Source organism: Alligator mississippiensis, chromosome 2 (assembly GCF_030867095.1).
Source record: "Alligator mississippiensis isolate rAllMis1 chromosome 2, rAllMis1, whole genome shotgun sequence".
Classification (NCBI taxonomy): domain Eukaryota; kingdom Metazoa; phylum Chordata; order Crocodylia; family Alligatoridae; genus Alligator; species Alligator mississippiensis.
The window spans coordinates 6,732,833-6,754,601 of NC_081825.1; the positions used below are offsets into that span (position 1 = coordinate 6,732,833).

The 21,769-nt window shown below is 42.9% G+C and overlaps 1 protein-coding gene across 1 annotated transcript in view; it reads left to right on the forward strand.

The window, feature by feature from the left end:
* The window catches only part of DNAAF9 (dynein axonemal assembly factor 9), a 126,727-nt gene that overhangs the window by 70,342 nt on the left and 34,616 nt on the right, over positions 1-21,769 (forward strand). Inside the window, exons 20-26 of the mRNA XM_014597122.3 lie at positions 1,480-1,567; positions 5,826-5,929; positions 12,244-12,390; positions 16,262-16,350; positions 16,642-16,740; positions 17,055-17,172; positions 20,811-20,899. Coding sequence (XP_014452608.1) covers positions 1,480-1,567; positions 5,826-5,929; positions 12,244-12,390; positions 16,262-16,350; positions 16,642-16,740; positions 17,055-17,172; positions 20,811-20,899 — 734 coding nt within the window. The remainder of the gene's footprint in view (positions 1-1,479; positions 1,568-5,825; positions 5,930-12,243; positions 12,391-16,261; positions 16,351-16,641; positions 16,741-17,054; positions 17,173-20,810; positions 20,900-21,769) is intronic.

A 21,769-nucleotide genomic window follows, 5' to 3' on the forward strand; every position in this document is an offset into this window, starting at 1 on the left:
GTAAGGGCATTTATACACACACCTTTTTGCACTTTGACGTTTCGGAGATCCGACATGTCAGAGCAGATTCGATGCGTTTTAGTTCAGAAGTCTGCCGCTGCCATTTTCTCAGCGCCGATACACATTTCTCCGTTTATACAAATGCACGCGCCGGGCACTTTTAAAAGCACCCAGAGATGTGGCACAAATGTGCGTCCAAATGCCCTCTGGTTACACTTTCATTCCAAAATTATATGTTGTATTATGGACTTGTTTTGGATTCTCTCCTGCCTTTTTTTTCTATCTCCCATAAAAGAACAGTGTAGAAACTCAAGGTTGTGTCATTGAGTGAGATGGGTTCAGTGTTGGATTTTTTTTTAATTGAAAGCAGCTAAAACCCAATAGACACACACAAGAAGGCTTTATTATGCAAAGCACCTTGGGTGCCTGTAGACGTTCCTGGAGACTGCTCCGACGTGCTGTAATTACAGTGCATCAGAGCAGACTAGTTTAATTGAGTCTGGTGGAACGTGCTAATTATCACACTCCAGCCAGCCTCTGCATCTCGCACGTCAGCATCCCCGCGGTTCAAAATGGCAGTGGGGGTGCTTTAACTAAAGACCATCGAGCTTTTAGTTAGAGAGTCCCCACCCCACCATTTTGAAGTGTGGGGACACTGATACATGAGACACTGCAGGCACTTTAATTAAAGTAGCTCTTGGAGCCACTCTTAATTAGAAACATCACTGTGTCCCCCCTACACACACTCCCCACCTGACCCCCAGACCATGTGTAAAAACACCCTTGATTTTACATAACTGCACTCAAGCAGTGACACGATCAAAAACATGCACTGGAAAGACCAATACTAATATGCATTCACCTGTGTTTTTACTTCAGTTGTACAGATAAAATAAAATGGATTACTTTAAGACTTATTGAGAATGATCTGGGGTCTGGAAACTTCCCAAACGACAGGCTTCACACTTGTGAAGTAATTTGCATTTGAGAAGTCTTCAGTATAAGTAAATTCTTGACTCTTCTCCTTCCCCCCCCCCAACACCTTTTGTTAAGCTGTAAAAATCACTGTGTTCAGTAAACTAACAGTGTAAAAAGAAAGCAAAAACACGTCTCATCCACGTGAAAATAATTTTGGAATCAAATAGCTGTTTTAATTTGCAAAAACAAGCGTCAAGCAAACGAAGTAACCTTAAAAAGGACATTTCTGACAAGTTGTCAAGACTTACACGGCTTCTTTCTTTCGGTATGTGATTATCAGGTTCATTAATTACAGTTACCAGAAGCACCATTCCTCTGTTTCAGTCCCGACATCCTAACACTTCTTTCTTTAAGTGTTTGACAGATACTCTAAAACTCCTTTTACTGTGTTTGTCAAGTCATTTCCTGGCATGAAGACAGTTGCAGGCCAAACTGTTTCCTTCTAGCAGTAATTGCGAACCCACCTGTGAAGTTACTATAAAAAACTGTTTTCTTCTTCAGGAAGATGAATCCTTCTTGGGTACTCTTCTCACAGGAGGTGATGGAGGATATATTTATTCCAGCAATCCAGAGACCATGCCTGAGGAAGGTGAGTTCACTGGCAAGTGCTAAAGAAATGTTTATTTGCTTTGGTAGCTATAGCACTGTAAGACAGATAAATCGTGTAGTGAAAGGAGTCCTGCTTTAGATAAACACGTTAGCCGAGGCAACCTGTATCACCATTGATACACAGCTGCTGTGCTGCTTGACCTGACAACTTTTTTTCTGGTCAGAACTCCACATTTTTTCTCTGCCTGTTGGAAATTCGTGGTATTCCCAAACTCTGCTTAAATCTCTTAATCTTGTTTTTGTAGAAGGTTCCTTGGAGCAGTGGAGGAACCTGCTCGCTGCGGCAAAAAGCCCCTACTTTTAAGACAGTCTAAGAAAGTGGCTTTGTGATGGGGTGGCTTGCAATAACAGTAATACATAACAATAACAATAATGCATTTGATTCATAGGTGTTTGGGTCGGAAGGGACTTCAACAGATCATTGAGTCCGACCCCCTGCCCTGGGCAGGAAGGAGCGCTGGGGTCAGATGACCCCAGCCAGGTGTGTGTCCAGCCTTCTCTTAAAGACCCCCAAGGTAGGGGAGAGCACCACCTCCCTTGGAAGCCCATTTCAGATTCTGTCACCCTCACCATAAAGAAGTTGTTCCTGCTGTCTGACCTGAATCTGCTCTCCGTCAGTTTGTGGCCATTGTTCCTCGTTAGTTCAAGGGGTGTCCTGGTGAACAGCACATCTCCTATTCCTTGCTGTCTCCCCTGATGAATTTGTAGGTTGCCACAAGATCACCTCTCAGCCTTCTCTTGCAGAGGCTGAAGAGATCCAGGTCCCTCAGTCTCTCCTCGTAGGGCTTTGCCTGCAGGCTCCTAACCATATGAGTAGCCCTTCTTTGGACCCTCTCGAGTCTATCAACATCCTTCTTGAAGTGCAGTGCCCAAAACTGGACTCAGTACTCCAACTGTAGCCTGACCAGTGCCACATAGAGGGGTAGTATCACCTCCCTGCACCTCTTTGTCATGCATCTCCTAAAGTGTGATAAAGTGCGGTTAGTCTTGTTGATCACTTTGTCACATTGACAACTCATGTTCATCTTGGTGTCAACAATTACTCCAAGATCCCTTTCCGCTGCTGAGAAGGTCATCCCCCTGCCTGTAAGTGTGCTGCTGATTCCTTCCCCCTAGGTTCAACACCTTGCACTTGTCCTTGTTGAACTGTATTCTGTTCTGTTTTGCCCATTTTTCCAACCTGTCCAGATCCACCAGGATTTGTTGCCTACCCTCTGATGTGTTAACTTTACCCCATAATTTGGTATCATCTTCGAATTTGGACAGGGTGCTCTCCACGCCCTCATCTAAGTCACTGATGAAGTCGCTGAACAGCACCGATCCAAGGACTGAGCCTTGTGGGACTCCACTGCCCACATCTTTCCAGATCGATATCGACCCATCCACTACCACTCTTTGGGTGTGACCCCCCCTAAGCCAATTTGCCACCCACCTGACTGGATAATCCTGGAGGTCTTTTCAGCCCTTTTTTCTTTTGTTTCTTCTGAAGCCTTTTGCTACCTGGAGCTTTGGTCCCTTATTTCAACCCTTTCCACCATAATCTGCATTTTTTTTGCAGAAAATTTACCTTTCATATTTCCACCAGTGCTGCTGCTCTTTCCCTTGCTGCTCCCCTCCCCTTCCCTCTTTACCCTCCCCTGGCCCCTGCAAGAGTAATCCTTGATGTTCGTTTCCCATTTCAGCTCAGACTAAAACCATTCCTTCCTAGGGACTGATGCTTCTACCTCTTGTACCTGAGCAAATGCCAGGCTGTCTTCTGTTTCATTTTTCCTGCAAGCAGTCAACTGCTAAACATACTGACATTAGTTTAGTGTTCAGCCGAAACAAACTTGGAGTAGTCAGCGTAACGAGGCTTCGTTTGTGGTGGCTTTTTTCCTGGCTTTGTGGTACAGCTCACAGAACAGTGCGTTAAATCTCTTGATATAGAACACCACTATGTACCTCCATGCCTTCTCCTCCTTTTGTCTCTCTGACATGGTTTGGGAAACTTGGCATCCTTTGAGAGATCTCTGACTGTGTCATAAAGGCAGAGAACCTATTCCATGATGCGTAATTGTGATCCTATTCCATTCTATTCAAATCCCTGCACGTTCGTGACTGCATCTGCTTCTGTAACAGGCTGTAAGACTGTGATTGAAAAGAAAAGGAGGCAGTGAAGAAAGTGGGGATCAACCCACATTTTACATGGCCAGTTACATGACTCTAGGTGTGATCCTATTCCACCTCGCTCAAGTCTCTGTAAGTGCCTAATAGGTAGAATGCAAAACTCTAGGACTCTTGGTTCAGAGAGAAGATGCCTTTTATTAGACCAACTAAGAAATTGCAAAAAAAAATCTTGTTCTGCTGACAAGGTTCTTTGGGTGAATCTGATACCTTTTATTAGACCAACTTAAATAGTTGGAAAAAAATTTTTAGCAAGCTTTCCAGTTTAAAAACCATTCATCAGGCTGAGGAAGTTCTTGTTCTGCAAGCTTTTGGGCTCACCTGCCCTTCCTCAGGCTCAGGGAAAATTTAAAGATGGTAAAAAGTCCCCATAGGTAGAAAATAAACTTCATTTTTATATGTAAAATATAGGTAGAATGGGATTTGGCCCAGTGTGTTTTTCCTTCTTTCCTTAACCACCCATAAGAAGGCATATACACCTCTGCAATACTTTCATAATTATGTGCATCTGCCAGTTGACAGAATGATGAAATCTTTGTTCTGAGGCATGGATTAATAATAGTCTGAGGCCAGACTCTGCCACTGCTTTCATTGTGTTTGCCTTCTGGATCTGTTCTCTCTACTCCTTTACTTTAGCTCATTTCCTCTCTTCATTCTTCTGTGCTGTCTCACAAGTGCTTTCCTGTCTGGCCCGCTGCCCTATTCTTTTAGATAGAAAGTCTGTATCTGATGGCTTTGATCCTGTTGGCAGTTCCTAGTTTCTATTCCGACGGTGGCTTTCTCTTGTAGTAGCAGAAACTGCTTTTGCTGCTGTCGGCTTGCGGTGTATTTTTTGCAGCCGAACTCTTCCTCTGGAGATCTTTTTTGTGTTCGGAAAGTAAGTTATGGCAGCAAGGCTGTCTGCACCTGTTTTTCTAGCTGTTTCCATAGGCCAGCCTAGTCTTTTGAAGACCCTAGATGTTTGTAAAGCAGATAAAAAGGAGGTGGTGTAGCTAGTATTTCATTGCATCGCCAGCTAATGGGAAAATTGTGCATGTATGGGAGAAGAATAAAAACTTAGGGTAGAGCCAGACATAATCCCATGGATAGCAGTAAGTGTTGCATCTGCATAGTCCTGTTGCCATCCAAGTAGAGCAAAACCTTTGCAGTGTTGACTCTTAGCTGTGTTTAAAAGCAGAGAATGGACTCCTGCTTTGGAGCAGCTATTAGCCCTTTGTCCATTAGGAAATAATGGTTAAAAAATCCAAACCCTTTTACAGATTTTTTGCTGCATGTGTTGAAAGTTAGCAACAAAGTCAATTTTGAAAGTTTGTGAAATGAAAGAGAAGTGGGATTTATTTCCCCTGACTTCTTACCCCCCAACCTGCTTAAATACATCTGGACAGTCCCTTTTTTTTATGCATCTAAAGCCTGACTTGCTTCAACGGTAATACCATTGAAGCAAGTCAGGCTTTAGATGCATAAAAAAAAAGGGACTGTCCAGATGTATTTAAGCGGGGCGAGGGGGAAGAAGTCAGGGGACATAAACCCCACTTCCATTTTTGCTTTAGTATCAACAGTTGTGCATCTCTTATCTAAAGTGTTATGTTTGTATTCATTAAACAAGTCTTAATAAATTGTGAGTTGCTAACAACCAAACGATATTGTTGCTATTTTCTTCTTAGTAGACCGTCACTCTTCTTTTCCCCTTTTTGCTTTTGTTCAGTTATAACGTGGAATCATATTCTTAGCTTTATTTTTTTAAGCCCCCAAATAATTGGCTAACAAATCCATGCAAGGCATGTAGGGTCATGTTTTATCAAATAAGACCATTTTACTGGGTTTTCCACCCTGATGGGGAGATGTAGTGAAGATTATTGTGTTTTGGACATCAGTGCAGATGCACAGATTCATTCCATTTGTCTCTTAATGCACCATTTTCTATGCTGGTTATATTCCGCATGTGATCTAAATTTTGGACTGGAACCACAGCTAGGTATTGTACAAAACTGAATAGGATGTACTTGGGAAAAGGCGACACGCAGTTAGATATTTCCGTGTCGCATAATACTAATCTATTTTCTTTTCAATTGTAGGTAAATTATACTTCTTTTCAGACGGGATTCTGTTTTCTCATCCCCACCACGGCAGCATTACCATTTCAAAGAATGACATGAATTCCATTAATTTCTATGATGGGGTGAGTGGTTCATTTATCAGTTTATCAGTACCTATTTTTCTAAATTGTTTTTATCACCTTTACGTAAGTGTATATTATAAAGAAACGGGGGGAGGGAGGCAATTTTTCCTGGTGCAGTTTTGTGACAGCCTGCAGAAAACCATTGCCTTTCAGTAGAGTTGTCGTACAGATGCTATTTGGATTACACAGGGCAAATTTACTTTTTCTATACTTCATAGCAGTTTCACTGTCAAAGTAGGACAGCATATTAATGTGAAGTTAATAGTCAATAGCTCTGAAGCTTTGTTCCACAAGAGAAAGTTGTTTTTCTTTTTTTATTTTAATTAAACATGGTGAATAGTGTTGAAAGAGTACTGAGAATGAAAGCAAGAGTTGCTCTACATATTTCTGTTTTTGCAAACCCTCCTTTTAACTTGATTCTTCAGTCAACAACAGTTTCAAGGCATAGCTCCAAGAATATGATATTCAGTTGAAGTGCTTCGTTTTGCACAGACCACGTTTAACCTTGAGTCAGACGTTCCTTGTAGCGTACCACTTATCACTTAAAAGGTCAGGAGAAGTATCTTTATCTGCTGGTGTAAAACATTGTGTAAGTGACAGCATGAAGGGGGTGACCAATTCACCTTTTCCAGGCGGAGGAAAGTTATGCTGTATACATGTATTATACATATTCCTCTTAAATGCACTAAAACACCCACAACTTGATTATGGTAGAGGTTGTCTTTTGGCCACTCTTTAACCAAATTACTATAGACTGTGACGTGATAATAATTTGCCAAATTATTAATTAAGCTTTTGGTTCTGATGCGTTGTTTTGTGATTTCTGGGAATTAAGGGGTGGGTTAAGAGAGCAGTTTTTTTGAAAGGTAGGGCCAACTGTGGTAGACAATTAATTACTGGTAGATAGGTATAGTTAAGTAATAATTAGATTATTTTGGATGAGCAAAGTTTCATGTGTGCACTAAAAAAGCTCCTATTTTCTTAAGGGACAAGTATTTTATTAGGCAATTGTACAGCCATTTCCAAAGAGCATTGTGTAGATAAGAGTCCATAATGTAAAATAAAGGCATGTTCTTCATTTGAGCTGGAAAAACGCAACAGTAAAGAAAACCTTACCTTAGCAGCCATTTCTTTTAAACCATATTGACTGGCCCTTTGTAGTTTAAAAAGCTATTTTAACACTGACCTTCCGTCTATTGTTTAAATCAAGACACTCACTTTCTTAAAATTCAGGCTATTTATGGGAACTGGCTGTCTTATCTTGAACTGATGCCAGTTTTTTTGTGTAAAGCTAAACCTTGAAGGAAAACTTTATTGTTTAAGTGACTTGGCAAAAAGTAAGGCTGAGCATGCTAAAAATATTACTAAAAAGTGACAGGAGAATGAGAAGACTCCTATTGTACTTAAGTTGGAAGCTAGTGTAACAGTTAAGGAGGCACCGAGAAATAGGTATTGTTGTAATCTTCAAATGAACAAATATAAGTAAAAGCCAGACCTCAAAATAACATGTTTGTCTATAACCTGAAATACAGATTTTTCCCCCCCTCATTGTTCTCATGGTTCTTTTTAATTAACCATCCTAATGCTGCTGGTCCCCCAACAAATTCAGGGTTGACTCCTGCTTTTCTGAATTCTGGATTGAAGCCATTTAATTTCCAGTAACGAGCATGGTTTGGGCATTGTACGTTCTAAGCCAAAGTTTTCTCTGATAAAATGCTTATTGTCTCACTCTAGTTGGAGGAAGATTTATTATTAATAAAAAGTACAGGGAGATCGAATTGATAATCTACACACCAAGGTCTACTAGAATGGTAGACCGCAAAGGAAGCATGATGGCACCCTTTGTTTTGTTTCACTTACCACCTTTGTAGTCCAAAAATTGGGTGTGTCCAAGAAAATGCCCTCTCAGCCTCCGTATCCCTACCGCCAGGAGACAGGTGTAACTTTTCTTGCATGTTGAGAAACGTCAGCAAGTTCATCAAACTCCTGTGCAAATGTAGCTGTCTTGTAAATCACTTGAAACTATATTTCAGAGGCAATTTCATCACTCCAGTTTTCCATTCCTACTGTTGAGAGATGAGTGCTATTTAAACTGTTTCCAGTATCTTTGTGTCCAGCATGATTGTTGTAACAGTCAGTAATGAATAAGAAAGATTAACTCCTCATCAATTTTGAGAGTTCATCGTTTCATAGTAGCTAGGGTCAGGAGGGACCTGAACAGATCATCTAGCCTGACCCCCTGCCACAGGCAGGAATGAGTGCTGGGTTCACGAGACCCCAGACAGGTGATCATCCATGAATTTGCCCAAGGTAAGGGCAAGGATCACTTCCCTGGAAAGCTCGTTCTAGATTTTGGCCACCCTAACTGTAAAATATTGCCTTCTGATCTCCAACCTACACCTATTCTCCATCAGCTTATGACCATTGTTCCTCGTCACCCCAGGTGGTGCTGGGGAGAAAAGAGCTCTGTCTATTTGCTGTTGATCCCCCTGATGAGCTTGTAGGCAGCCACCAGGTCCCCCCTCAGCCTCCTCTTGCTGAGGCTGAACAGGTTCAGGTCCTTCAATCTCTCCTTGTAGGGCCTGTCCTGCTGCCCTCTCACCAAGCGGGTTGCCCTCCTGACCCCTCTCCAGGCTGGCCACATCCCTTTTGAAGTGCGGTGCCCAGTACTGGACGCAGTACTCCAACTGCGGCCTGACCAAAGTCGCATAGAGGGGGAGGATCATATCTCTGGACCGGCTTGAGATGCACCTTTGGATGCATGACAAGGTCTGGCTGGCCTTGCTGACTGCGGTCTGGCATTGGCGGCTCACGTTCATCTTGGAGTCAATAATGACTCCGAGATCTCTTTCCGCCTCTGTGCTTTCAAGAGGGGAACTCCCCAGCCTGTATGTGTGCTGTGGATCCCTTCTCCCCAGGTGCAGCACCCTGCATTTGTCTGCGTTGAACCCCATCCTATTCTCGTCTGCCCACTTTTGTAGTCTGTCTAAATCTAGTTGCAGCCTCTCTCTCCCTTCAAGTGTGTCCACCTTGCCCCACATCTTAGTGTCATCAGCAAACTTGGACAGCGTGCTTTCCACCCCCTTGTCCAAGTCTCTGATGAAGATGTTGAACAGTGCAGGCCTGAGGACCGAGCCCTGGGTGGGGTACCCCACTGCTCACATCTCGCCAGGTTGAGTACAACCCATCCACCACTACTCTCTGGGTGCGCCCCATCAGCCAATTTTTTACCCATCCAACTGTGCAGGCATCAATGCTGCAGTCACTTAATTCGTTGATGAGGATGGGGTGAGAGACAGCATCAAAGGCCTTCTTAAAGTCTAGAAAGACTACGTCCACAGTGACACCATCATCCAAGGATTTAGTTACTTGGTCGTAAAAGGCAATCAGGTTGGTCAGGCAGGACCTGCCTTTGGTGAAGCCATGCTGATTGCCCCCTGAGCATGATCTCCCCTGCCGGCCCCACAGATATGTTCCTTGATGATCCTCTCCAAGAGCTTCCCAAGCACTGAGGTGAGGCTTACAGGCCTATAATTACTTGGGTCCTCCTTACTCCCCTTCTTAAAAATAGGGACCACATAGTTGCACTTGCTTTTAAAACACAGTGCGGGGTAAATCTAAGGCTTTTTCCTGGCTGCTCTCTTTTTGGAATACGCTTCCCTGGCTTGCAAGATTGGGTATCTATATCTTCTATGGAGTAGTACAGAGTTTTTGATAATTGGTCATATGATGGAGTTTGGAGGTTTCTTGCAAGTTGGTATAGGTTTCTTGCATTATTAAGCAAATGTCATCTCAAACGTTGGTGAGACCCCAGCTGGAGTCCTGTGTCCAGTTCTGGGTGCTGCATTTCAAAAAAGACGTGGAGAGTCTTGAAAGAGTCCAGAGAAGGGCCACAAGAATGATTAAGGAGGACAAACCGGATGAGAAAAGACTAAAGGATCTGGGACTGCTCAGCCTGGGGAAGAGAAGACCGAGGGGGGTTGTTTGATTTTGTACTAACATGAAGGTTCAGAAATTGGTCACTTTAAAAGTTTAGTAGTTTTCGGCGTCATGGACAGATGTCTTTAAAATGCACTGATATATTCCCTCTTTCAGTAATCTGCCTGGCTTTCATAGAGGAGCACCGTGACTGGAGTCTGTTCACGGGGAAAAAAAAGAACAACGGGGCTGCTTCTGCATGGCTGTGCTGAAAGAATTCCCAAATGAACAAGTTCATATTTAAATGTTGACCGGTCTAAAATTAACCATGTTAGAGGGATGTATTTTTGGTGACCAACAACAATGCTAGTCTTTTGTCACCTAAACTAAGCAGTGGCAATTCTGGAAGGACTCCAGTTCTGATGCTTGAAAATGCAAGCACGCAACCTCGTAGTGTAGCTGTGGAGATATTTCGGGACCTGTTTGAGAAGGTGCTGGAAGTTAGTTTCTTAGGGCTCCTATACAAGATCAGCGAGGCTGCTCTGACATGCTGTAATTACATGCAGATTCAGTTAATCGAGTCTGCTGGAGCGTGGTAATCCAGAGTCTTGTCTATCAGCATCCCCACACTGAAAAATGGCAGTGGGGGCTTGTTAAAGTGACCCAGAGCCATTTTTCAGCATGGGGACACTGATATGCAAGATGCTGCAGGCACTTTAATTAGAGTGGCTCTCGGATCCACTCTAATCAAAGCGTTCCCCCCCTCCTGCACTCTGGGCCCACATGTATAAATGCCTTAGTGTACAATAACACCGACTTCTTGCGTAGCTTGTATAGTCCACTTGACTTTTCTCCTTCTATTTGTAAAAAAGGGATAAAAACAGTCTTCATTACGTGATGCCAAAGCCTAATTAAAGCTTTATAAAGTGTTTTGAGAATTTTTTGGGTGCAAGAACGATGCGATTTAGGGAAAAAAAATGACATTGGAATTGACCATAGTCCTGCATTACTGAGCTCCAGGGAACAGAGTTCCAGCAGCTGCATGTTCCTGTTGACACCCAGAAATAGAAATCTGGCAGGAGGAATGGTAGATCTATTTAAACTTCAGCTCACTAAGAGAAGTTATGAGAGAGACGTGCTCCTTGCATTACACTGAGATACCACTCATAAACTTCATACCTGCATTCATGATGCACAGTTTCTCTCATAGTAGATGAGCCCACCTGATTTCCTACCATGCCTTCCCTCTAATCTTTCAGTATTGCAGATTTTCATAGATTCATAGATGTTAGGGTTGGAAGGGACCTCAATAGATCATCGAGTCCGACCCCCTGCATAGGCAGGAAAGAGTGCTGGGTCTAGATGACCCCAGCTAGATGCCTATCTAACCTCCTCTTGAAGACCCCCAGGATAGGGGAGAGCACCACCTCCCTTGGGAGCCCGTTCCAGACCTTGGCCACTCGAACTGTGAAGAAGTTCTTCCTAATGTCTAGTCTAAATCTGCTCTCTGCTAGCTTGTGGCCATTGTTTCTTGTAACCCCCGGGGGCACCTTGGTGAATAAATCCTCACCAATTCCCTTCTGTGCCCCCGTGATGAACTTATAGGCAGCCACAAGGTCGCCTCTCAACCTTCTCTTGCGGAGGCTGAAAAGGTCCAGGTGCCCCAGTCTCTCCTCGTAGGGCTTGGTCTGCAGGCCCTTAACCATACGAGTGGCCCTTCTCTGGACCCTCTCCAGGTTATCCGCATCCCTCTTGAATTGTGGCGCCCAGAATTGCACGCAGTACTCCAACTGCGGTCTGACCAGCGCCCGATAGAGGGGAAGTATCACCTCCTTGGACCTATTCGTCATGCATCTGCTGATGCACGATTTTGCCATTTCTTCTACCGCAGGAATTGTGCCATTGGGGAAGTATGGGTAGAGAAGACATGAAATAGGCTGTGGAGGGTCATGCAAACCTCAGAGCCACTGTTGTACACTTCAGATTGAAGGGCCTTGGTTTAATTCATGGGGATGGAGTGGATTTTGAAATGTAACTCTTGAGTTTGTGGAAAAATTTCCAGGAGACTGATATTCAGGGCTTTTTTTTTTTTAAAGCTAATGATAAATTCTCCACAGTGGTGTTGAAGGGTTATGTCCTGTGATGGCATTTTTCAGATGTACTGTCAATGTCTAATACGGGTCCTTTGTTACATATTATACTGCAGAAATCAAGGGGTTTGTAGATCTTCTTATTGGTATAGCCTTTTTTTTTTAAAAAAAGGCATATGTAAATGTAACTAAATTCTCTGATTTGGAGAAGCAATGTTAGTTATTCAAGTAATAAACTATTTTTTTCTTTTCCTTCCAAATTATCAACTGTTAATTCTTAAAATTTCTTTCTCCCTTTCCTTTTAGGACTCTACCAGTGTTGTTGCTGCTCTTTTTATAGACTTCAAAAGTTCCTTGCTGGCCCATCTACCAGTTGAGTTCCATACTCCAAGCAACTTTCTAATGATAGCACTTTTCCCCAAAACAAAGATTTATAAAGCTTTTTACTCACAGGTAATATAGACATCATTTTTCTTTCACCAACATAAAAGTACGTTTAACAATGTTTTCTGAATGTCAAGAGCGAGTTTGGAGGAGGATGCAATAACAAACTAAATCAGTGGCTCTCAACCTTTTTAGAGTCGAGGCAATCCTCCAAAAATGAATAGTTGACATTTTCACTTATTTTTGACTATGGAAAAATAAAATAGCAAGTTTTCTGTTGCGAGCAACTCAGAAAGATCGCAACAAGTCGGCATGTTTTTACTACCGTAGATTCCTATTTGAAATACCTGAGCTTAATCTTGTGAATCACATTTGCACACCTAACAGTGTTAACTCTGCATGCGACTCTGAAGCACCTTGGAAAAGATTTTGAGGCACCCCGGAGTGCTGCAGCATGCTGATTGACAGTTACTGTGCTAGATAATCAGCTGACTAGAACAAAGGATTTGGGGGTTTAATATGGGCTGAGTCGTCGAGGAAGGCCTCATGATGATTACTGCACTGCAGCTCTCAGGCTATCCTAAAACAGAGTATGAGCAGTGCTGGGGTGGTTGCTCAGCACCTCTCTTAGCTATCTATTCTGCCCAGTTGCTAGGCTTGAGGGTTGGGAGCAACAGGGCAGGACTTGACTCTTGGGGGCAGCCTTGGGTTTAGTCGGGTGGCAGTATAGGCATGCCTATAATTTTGAACATTAGAAGAGCATCTTCTTTGGACATTCACTAAAATCAGCTACTTCGGTTCAGTAATATACATTTGATTAGGGCAGATCAAGGGAGGGTGCACATTTTTCCCCCCCCCCCCCGATGTAATTGTCCCTGGCTGACCTGGGTGCAGGGGGAGCCCCAGAGCTGCTCTAGCTGCTACTGTGTGGGGTGCCAGCCTTGGCAGGGCACAGCAGTGGCAGTGAGAGGGTTTCCTGCACCTGCTCCTTACCAGTCCCCCACCATGGTTCCCAGTGGCTGGGAGCAGATGCTGGAGGGAGGAACCTGTATGCCACTGCCACTGTCCCTGGCCAAGTCCACTACCCCCTGTACAGGTGCTCCCTGCAAACTGCTGCTGGAGGAGCAGCTCTCGTGTTTCCCTTGGCCTAGGTCCACCAGGGAGGGTGGCAGCAGTTGGGTCCCCCTTCCCCTTTGTGGGTCTGGTCCCTGCCCAGGGGCTGTACCCATGCCTTGCCCCCATGCCTTGCCCATGGTGCGAGGGGCAATGTGCCCCTTTAGTAAATCCAGAAACTTAGGGAAAAGGGGGAGGGAAGAGTCCTAGATAACATGCACAGGCAGATCCTATTCAAGTGTTTGGCTGAAGTGCATAGAGATTAGATGCACTGCATTTCTTTCAACTCTTTTTTAAGACCTCATTGAAAGATGTGTGGTTCATCTAGCATGATCTGTCTTATGGTAAATCTGTTAGGTTTTATCCCATTTCTTTCCATATACCGCTATATCTTAAATTTAGAAGTCTTACAGAATAATTAGATATCAGACTGATTTCTCTAGATCACTCTTTTACCCTTCTCAAGTAACCAGTTGTGCTGATTCCCATTTAAGTGGTACAGACCATCTGACTTAATGACTTGTTGCACATATGTCTCCTGGACATCACATTTTCATGTGCCAGTTCCTTCTGAGATGGAGATTTGTTTTTGGCTTTGCTAACTTCAGATGTAGTAATTCCCATTGACCATCTTGCCTGTACAACTGACTTCCTCACTATTCCTGATATCTAGGGATGTATTCAAATCGTGGAGCCCAGGGCCAAATTTTGCAGGCTCGCCATGGCCCTGGGCTCTAATTTTGTGGGTAGATTGCAGCTGTACCCCCCCAGTCCGGCTTGGCCCTGCTCCCCGCCTGGCCCTGGCCTGCTGCACAGGGGTGGGAGGCAGGAAATAAGCCCTCCCTTGGCCCCACGTGGGTGTGGAGATGGGTCACCACTGCCCCTTGGCTGGGCAATGCTGTGCCCCTGCTCCCCTGGCCCTGTGCGGGGATGGGCTGTTGCTGCCCCAGTGCCAGGCTACACCCCCGCCCCCGCTCCACATACACCTTCCCAGCCCTGCCTCCCCTACCAGCTCAGTTCTCCTCCCCTTGGCCCAGCCCTGCTCCTGTCCCCACCACCATGGCACAGCCACACTGACCTACCGGCTCTGCTCCCCCTGGCCCAGCCCCGCTCTCCCCATCCCCACCCTCTCAGCACCCGCTTAGTGCAGGATGTCCCAGCCAGGCCAAGTGGCTGTGGCTGTGGAGGAAAAAAACCAGGGCTGGGCCTGTCCCTGTCTGGGCTGCAAGGCTGAGAGGTGGCGCGGGAGCAGCTTCCATCTCGGCTGCTGCCTAGGGGGGGAAAAACCTTTCATTTTTACACAGAGCCCTGTTTTTCCCTGTTTTTTTCCCAGGCTCCTTTTTTTCATTGATTTCTCACAGAAAATGTCTGATTTCACATTTTCTGCAAAAATTGCAAAATCTTGATTTCAGTACATCCCTAAGGGTGACCGATGCAAACTATTTGTTTCGTTTTTGGCCTACCACATAGGTTCCCTTTGATCTTCACCCCAAGCTTTGGCTCTAAGATGTGGCTCCCTTGCTGATTCATCTCTTTTATTTTTTGTTCGGAGCAGGATTTTTGCCTAGTCCTAAAATTTCTTGAAGTTGTTTTTCATTCCATTTGATTGGGGCCTCTTTTCTACAGCCTTTTTCCTTAACTTATCTGAATAGCGTAGGATGTTGCCATTAATTCCTAAATTGTCAAAAATGTGTGTTATTGTGTGCCTTTGCGAAGAAAGAGTCGGTTGCTTTTGAGAGTTTCTTATGAATCGTTAGCAAGTTATAGCCATAACATCACTTGTCCACTCTCTTGAAAGCCACATTAACTGGTATAATTTAGCAGCGTTAAGAATGCAAAGGAGTTTGCAGGTAATGGCTAAAGCTGCCTTCCTCCCTTGGTGCCTGTGTGACTGGCTTTAAAATCGTATGTTTGGGAGCAGCAGCTTGCAGTGCTTTTTCATTTCACTCTGTTGCCTGGAAGATTGAACTCTCAGGTTCAGTTACAGGTAAACATTTGTCCACTTTATCTTTCGTACGTTCAGTTAGATGCAATTTAACGTCCAAAAGCAATGTTGAAACAGTCTCTGGCGTTCAGCGTACGGACTGCCCTTTCTTTTTTGCTTTGTCTCTGTCCCGGCCTGCCAGGAAGTCTCAGCTGGGCATTGGAAATGCCTCTTGCAAGCTGTCTATAGATGCATTTACAGTAAAATGTCTATGTGGGGATTGCCAAATAAACATCAGAGCTCCAAACCCGGTCTCTCATTTTGCCTACTCTGTTAAGCTAAGATGTTTTCTGCCAACAGTGTAGGAGTGCGTGACTCTAGTACTTGTGTTTCTAAAGTGAGAGGCAGATCCAGGTGGTGGTTTTGGGAGCTTTGAGGTGCCATCTTTCCTGATCTTTTTTTTTCTTCATTCTTTCCTCTGTCCTGAGTATGCAGAGCCCCACCGGATTTTGGAATGTGAACATGGAATTGCATACTATCTTTTTGTACTACAAATCATTGTACCACCAGGTACAATGACAAACTGATTTAAGGCTAATTCACACAACTTTGTTCTGGGAATACTTACCCAATTATAACTGAAACGAGAAAATATCCTTATTTTCTTAACTAGTGATTTTTTTTTTTTTTATGGTTGATCAGCAGAAGTGCTTTTTGGTCTCCAAGATCTTTGCTTCTCATTGTGAATATTTATAAATAGGGTGCTGGGGCCACTTTCCAAAAGGGCTAGTTGTTAATACATCTTTATTAGTCCACAAAAATGACTTAAAGACACTTATATTGTTAAATATGTAACATTTCATATTCAACTAATTAATTCCTTTTCTTCTGGTATTTGTACAGGTTTTCTCCTCCTGGCAACAAAGGACAAACTCAGGATTATCTTTAAGAGTTGTCCAGGAAGAATTCTTATCGGTGGAACAGAAGAGATTGTAAGTTGATACTATTCAACTTTATGTATAATTGCACACAAGTATGATTCTCTTGGTTTTCTGCTTAGCATCTTGGATACTGTAGAATATAAATATGGATATGGGATTTTAAGAACAAGAACGGTGAAACTTTAGATTAAAAAATTATAACAAATAATTGTTTTCTTTAACTTTACGCTATTTTTAAACCAGGACTTGCTACATAGATATACAGATTAAAAATAAAGGAAGAGACAAGGATTTACTTAGAGCTGAATTAAATGATTAAGTTAATGTATGTCCTTGTTTTAGATATTCCAAGATGCAGAAGCTGTTTAATGCATTGTCCTATCCTGCTGGGGAAAGAGGAAACCAGCTAAAAATATCTGCTAACCTCCCAGAGCTAGAGCGGTGAGTATTTGGTCTTTGTATTTGAATTCTCAAATGTTCATGCATTTCCAAAAAACCGACCAAACAAACAAACAAAAAGCACCCCAACAAAATAAGGTATTTTTGATATCTGAAGTATAATACAAGATTTCTTTTGAGTCTAAATCCTTTTTACTAGTACCTCTTGAAGTGAGAGAAATATTTCATATAAAATGTGTTCATTTATTTTCTGAGACATCTCTTCAGCCTTCAATAAGGTTTAATTGTAAGTCTTTATTTGAAACAAATGGATTCATGTTTTTGTTATTTATAAGGTAAAACTTTGCTTTTGAAAGGTTTCTGCAACATTTTGGAGTCAGCAGTGCAAGCTGTGAGCCAGTAATGAGAGCGCACCTTCCTATTTTATTGCAAGAGTCGGAAATCATTCCTGTAAGCAAAGCAGAAAATGATAAGGTAAGACAGCAAACAACAATTTTTTTGTAGACATGAGTGGTTTTACAAAATGCTTGCTGTGAACAAAAAAAAAAGGCTTTCGACTTGCTTTGTTAGCCATGTAATTCGGTCATTGTACTTCATTACCTTTTAAAATCTGGTTTATTGGATTTTCTTGTTGGTACACAGCATGTACTCCTTTCATGTGTGCTAAGTTTTGTGATTTTTTTTTTTTTAAATCTTCCTTTATTTCATACACATGGCACACTCATAACTGAGGATCAAAAGACAACAGTGGTAATATATTTTCAAGTAAACTGATTTATATTTTGGAAAGGGATGCATCAACAATATTAGTCTTTCTTATTTACTGGAACTTTGAAAAAAAATATTGCGTTCTGCACACTTCATTTTTTTTAAACTTACATAAATATTGGTTGCTTAACTCTCTCTGTAGAGGCATTTTATTTATACACCCCCCAGCAGCAAATTTAAGAGTAATAACAGATTTAAAACTCAAATGTTTTGAACACCGCTCACAAAAAGGATATGTTTCATGATTTTTTTTCCAAGTATTTTCAGCCTGTCATAATAAGGATATCAGAGGAAGCAGGAACATAGCCATCTTCTGAATTGTAACCTTCCAGTTTTTCATATTTTATGGATCCTGTGTTGTAGATGCCTAATACTGGCAAGTAACACTGCTTATACATTATTTTAAAGAGTACAGGTTTGGGGATTTTTTTTGTTGTACATGTCCATGTTTCTGTAACATGTTCATCAGATACATGTAAGTGATTGAAAACTTGTGGGCCAAGCCCTATGAGGAGAGACTGGGGCACCTGGACCTCTTCAGCCTCTGTAAGGGAAGGTTGAGAGGCGACCTTGTGGCTGCCTATAAGTTCATCACGGGGGCACAGAAGGGAATTGGTGAGGTTGTATTCACCGAGGCGCCCCTGGGGGTTTCAAGAAATAATGGCCACAAGATAGCAGAGAGCAGATTTCAACTAGACATTAGGAAGAACTTCTTCACAGTTCGAGTGACCAAGGTCTGGAACGGGCTCCCAAGGGAGGTGGTGCTCTCCCCTACCCTGGGGGTCTTCAAGAGGAGGTTAGATAGGCATCTGGCTGGGGTCATCTGAACCCAGCACTCTTTCCTGCCTATGCAGGGGGTCAGACTTGATGATCTATTGAGGTCCCTTCCGCCTCTAGCATCTATGAATCTATGAACTTGCTACCTTTTTAACTGTTCAGTTTTTCTGGGTGTTAATGCCTCTGACTTAACTCCTTTGAATCATGGTGAGCCCCTCCAGCTTCCTGTGTCCCAGTAATCCAGCCCATCACTATATTGAAAGCCATGTGATGCAGTCATCAATCAGCCTGCCAGCAAGGGGCAGGGAGCGCATTAGCTGATGGGCTCCCAGCACCAGACCTGAAGTTGCACAGGGCTGCTTAGCATGGCTGTCAGCCAGGCCTTGCCGTGTAGCTGGCAGCAGGTTGTATGGCACGGCAGCCCTGCCACACATTCAGTTTAAAGCACAGTGCACTCCAGCCACGATGTTCTGCATATTCTATGGAATGTTTTTCTGCCATCAACTTGGGCAGGATTACTACTTAGCACTCAATTTAACAGGATCATTGCGCCATGCGTGTAATGTCTTCCTGAGCCTTGTGGCAAAAACCTGCTGCGCAAGAGTACCAGACGGCTGATGCATTTCACTGCCACTTGAAACTTCTCCTTGTTCAGTCATTTTAGCATCATAGGAAATGAGATCCTCATGAGGTCATCTAGTCCAGCCCCCTGCTCAAGGCAGGATCATCCCTTGCTAAACTGTCCCAGTCAAGTGTCTTTCTAACCTGCTGTTAAACTTCTAAGGATAGAAATTGCCTGAGGTTAGCCTGTTTGAATGCTCAACCACCCTCATAGTCATGATCTTTAACCTAAGTTTCTCCTACTGAAGCTTGAGGCCACTGCTTCTAGTTCTGTCCCCTACAGCCACAGAGAAAAATCCATCTTCATCCTCTCTGTAATCACCCTTCAGGTATTTGAAGACTTTTGTTTTGTTTTGTTTTTTATCAAATACAAACTTCCTCCTTCTCTTCTCCAGACTAAATAACCTAGTTCTTTCAGCCTTTCCTCATAAGTCTTGCTTCCTAGGCCTCTAATCACTTGTTGTTTTGCACTGGACTCTTTCCAGTCAGTTCACATCCTTCTTGAAGTGTGGGGCCCCAAACTGGACAATAGTTCTCCAACTTGAGACCTCACCAGTGCTAAATAGAAGGGAAGAATTACTTCCCTTGATTTGCAGGTGACCCACTTGCTAACATAACCCAGTATACTCTTGGCTTTTTTGCAGTAAGAGCACATTGTTGGCTATTATTCAGTTTATGGTCTACTGTAACCCCCTAGCCAGCCATTCCCCAGTTTGTATTTGTGCAAGCAATTATTCCATCCCAAATGTAGGATTTTGCACTTATCCTTGTTGAATCTCATCTGGTTGATCTGTGGACCATTTTTCCAGACTGTCCAGATCATTCTGGATCCTAGCCCTGTCCCCTGGAATATCTGCAACTCCAGCCAACTTGGTGTTGTTTGCAGATTTGCTAAACATCGCTCAGTCCCATCAGCCAAATCATGTTGCATGATTACTGGGCTCAGGGCAGCCCCCTGGGGAATCCCACTTAATACCTCCTCCCCATTAAATGCCAAGTCATTAATGACTGCTCCTTGAGCACGATGATCCAACCAGTAAAGTACTTTTTGTCTAATCTGTATTTCCTTAGCTTTGTAATAAAAATGTCAAAGAGAGTGTCAAAAGCCTTGCTAAAGTCAAGGTGTATTGCTTCTATTGCTCTCCCCCCATCCACACAACCTGTCACCTTATAGAGGGAAATCAGCTTAGTCAGGCATGACTTGCTCTTGAAGAATTCGTGCTGGCCGTTCCCAATCACCTTGTTTTCCTCTAGTATTCACAATAGATTCCTCAAAGACCTGCTTCGTGATCTTTCCAGGTATCAAGGTCAAGCTGACTGGTCTCTTAATTCCCTGGGTGGGCACTGCATTTGCCCATTCCTAGTCATCTGGAACCTCACCTGATCTCCACCAGGCCTCAAAGAGGATAGCCAATGGCTCTGAAATGACCTCAGCCAATTCCTTCAGTTCCCTAGGGTGCATCCTGTCCAGGCCTGCCAACTTGAAAGCATCTAGCTTCTGTAAACCTTGGCTTTTGTACTTTTAACACACATTTTCCTGCCACATTTAGCAAAGCTTACCTATGTAGTATGTTCTGCTAGGGTATGTAGCTTACATCTTGTATTCAGATCCATTTCGGTGCATTTATTTCATTAGCCTTTCATTACATTATTCTGAATCGGTGATCAATCAAGCTACGCTCTATTTACAATGAATAATCATGTACATGATGTATCTAGATTGCATAATATATTCTATATATGTTACCATTATTCTCTCCTCCGTTGTTGTTGTTGTTGTTGTATTTTTTCTCCCTTTCTGCATTTGGTCGCTTGTTTTGTTCTCTATTATTTCATCTTCAAGGTTATAGGAACCAGGGATCTTGTCTTAACTAGACATGTCCCAAGCAGTTTGCTTTTTAGGCACAAAAGAAAAATAATAAATGTAATTTTTCCTTTAACTTCAGGTGATTGTGACCATCTTAACAGGCCTTCCAGGATGTCGTTGCAGTGATCTCTGTTCTTTTCTGGTTACTTTTAACAAGGAGTATGGAAGGTTGGTGTAGTTTTTAAATGATCTAGAGTAGTACTCGTTAAATGTAATGATCCATTTCTATTCATTGTGCTGAACTGTTACTACAGTATTCCCTGCTTATCTTCTCTGTGTTCCCAGTGTTGACTTTTCCTAGAAGGATCCTGTGACGAGAACTGGAATATTACAGATATCATAGTACTAAGTTATTTAAAACTGTCACTTGTAATTCCTGGTTTTTTCTAATAGTGTGACTGCCATATGCCCATTTAGATTAAACCATTTTAGAGCCCAAACCTATCTTTTGGAGCGGTAGTATTTCCAGAACGGCCAGATGGACCGTTGTGTTTTGGTAGGGTGAAAACGATTGGCGTTGTCAAAACATTAAGGGACAGGTGGAGATATTCCTTTTTTGGTTCCTCTCTAGGAATACAAGCAGGAAAAAAAATTGTAAAAGAAGAATTCCTACAAGTCTACCTAAGTCTTCATTTTAAAATGTAGAATATGTTTTTAAAAATAATTTCTTCTGCCTTTTAACAGACCAGAAACTGGCAATAGAACAGAATCGTTTAAAGATCTTTTGTTTTTTGAATGCTGACTTTTTTGGCTCTATACAAAGTACTCAAAACCCCACCCTATTCTTTTCCCCTGAAGTTCTTATTCTGAATAATTAGGATTTAATCTTAGTAGTAAAATCTGTGCATATGTTGCCAAGACAGCTTGAATGGAAGTCCTGATCCTGTTTTAGAAGTTGGCATCGCTAGGTTTTTAGGTAATTTTCTGTTCTGAATCGCACACAGGGCGCTTGGGGGGGGGGGGGGGGAGGGGGGATTCATGTGCCTTTTGGAAGCTGATAGTGAGGGGTTTGGGGTTTTTTCATATTGTAAACATTCA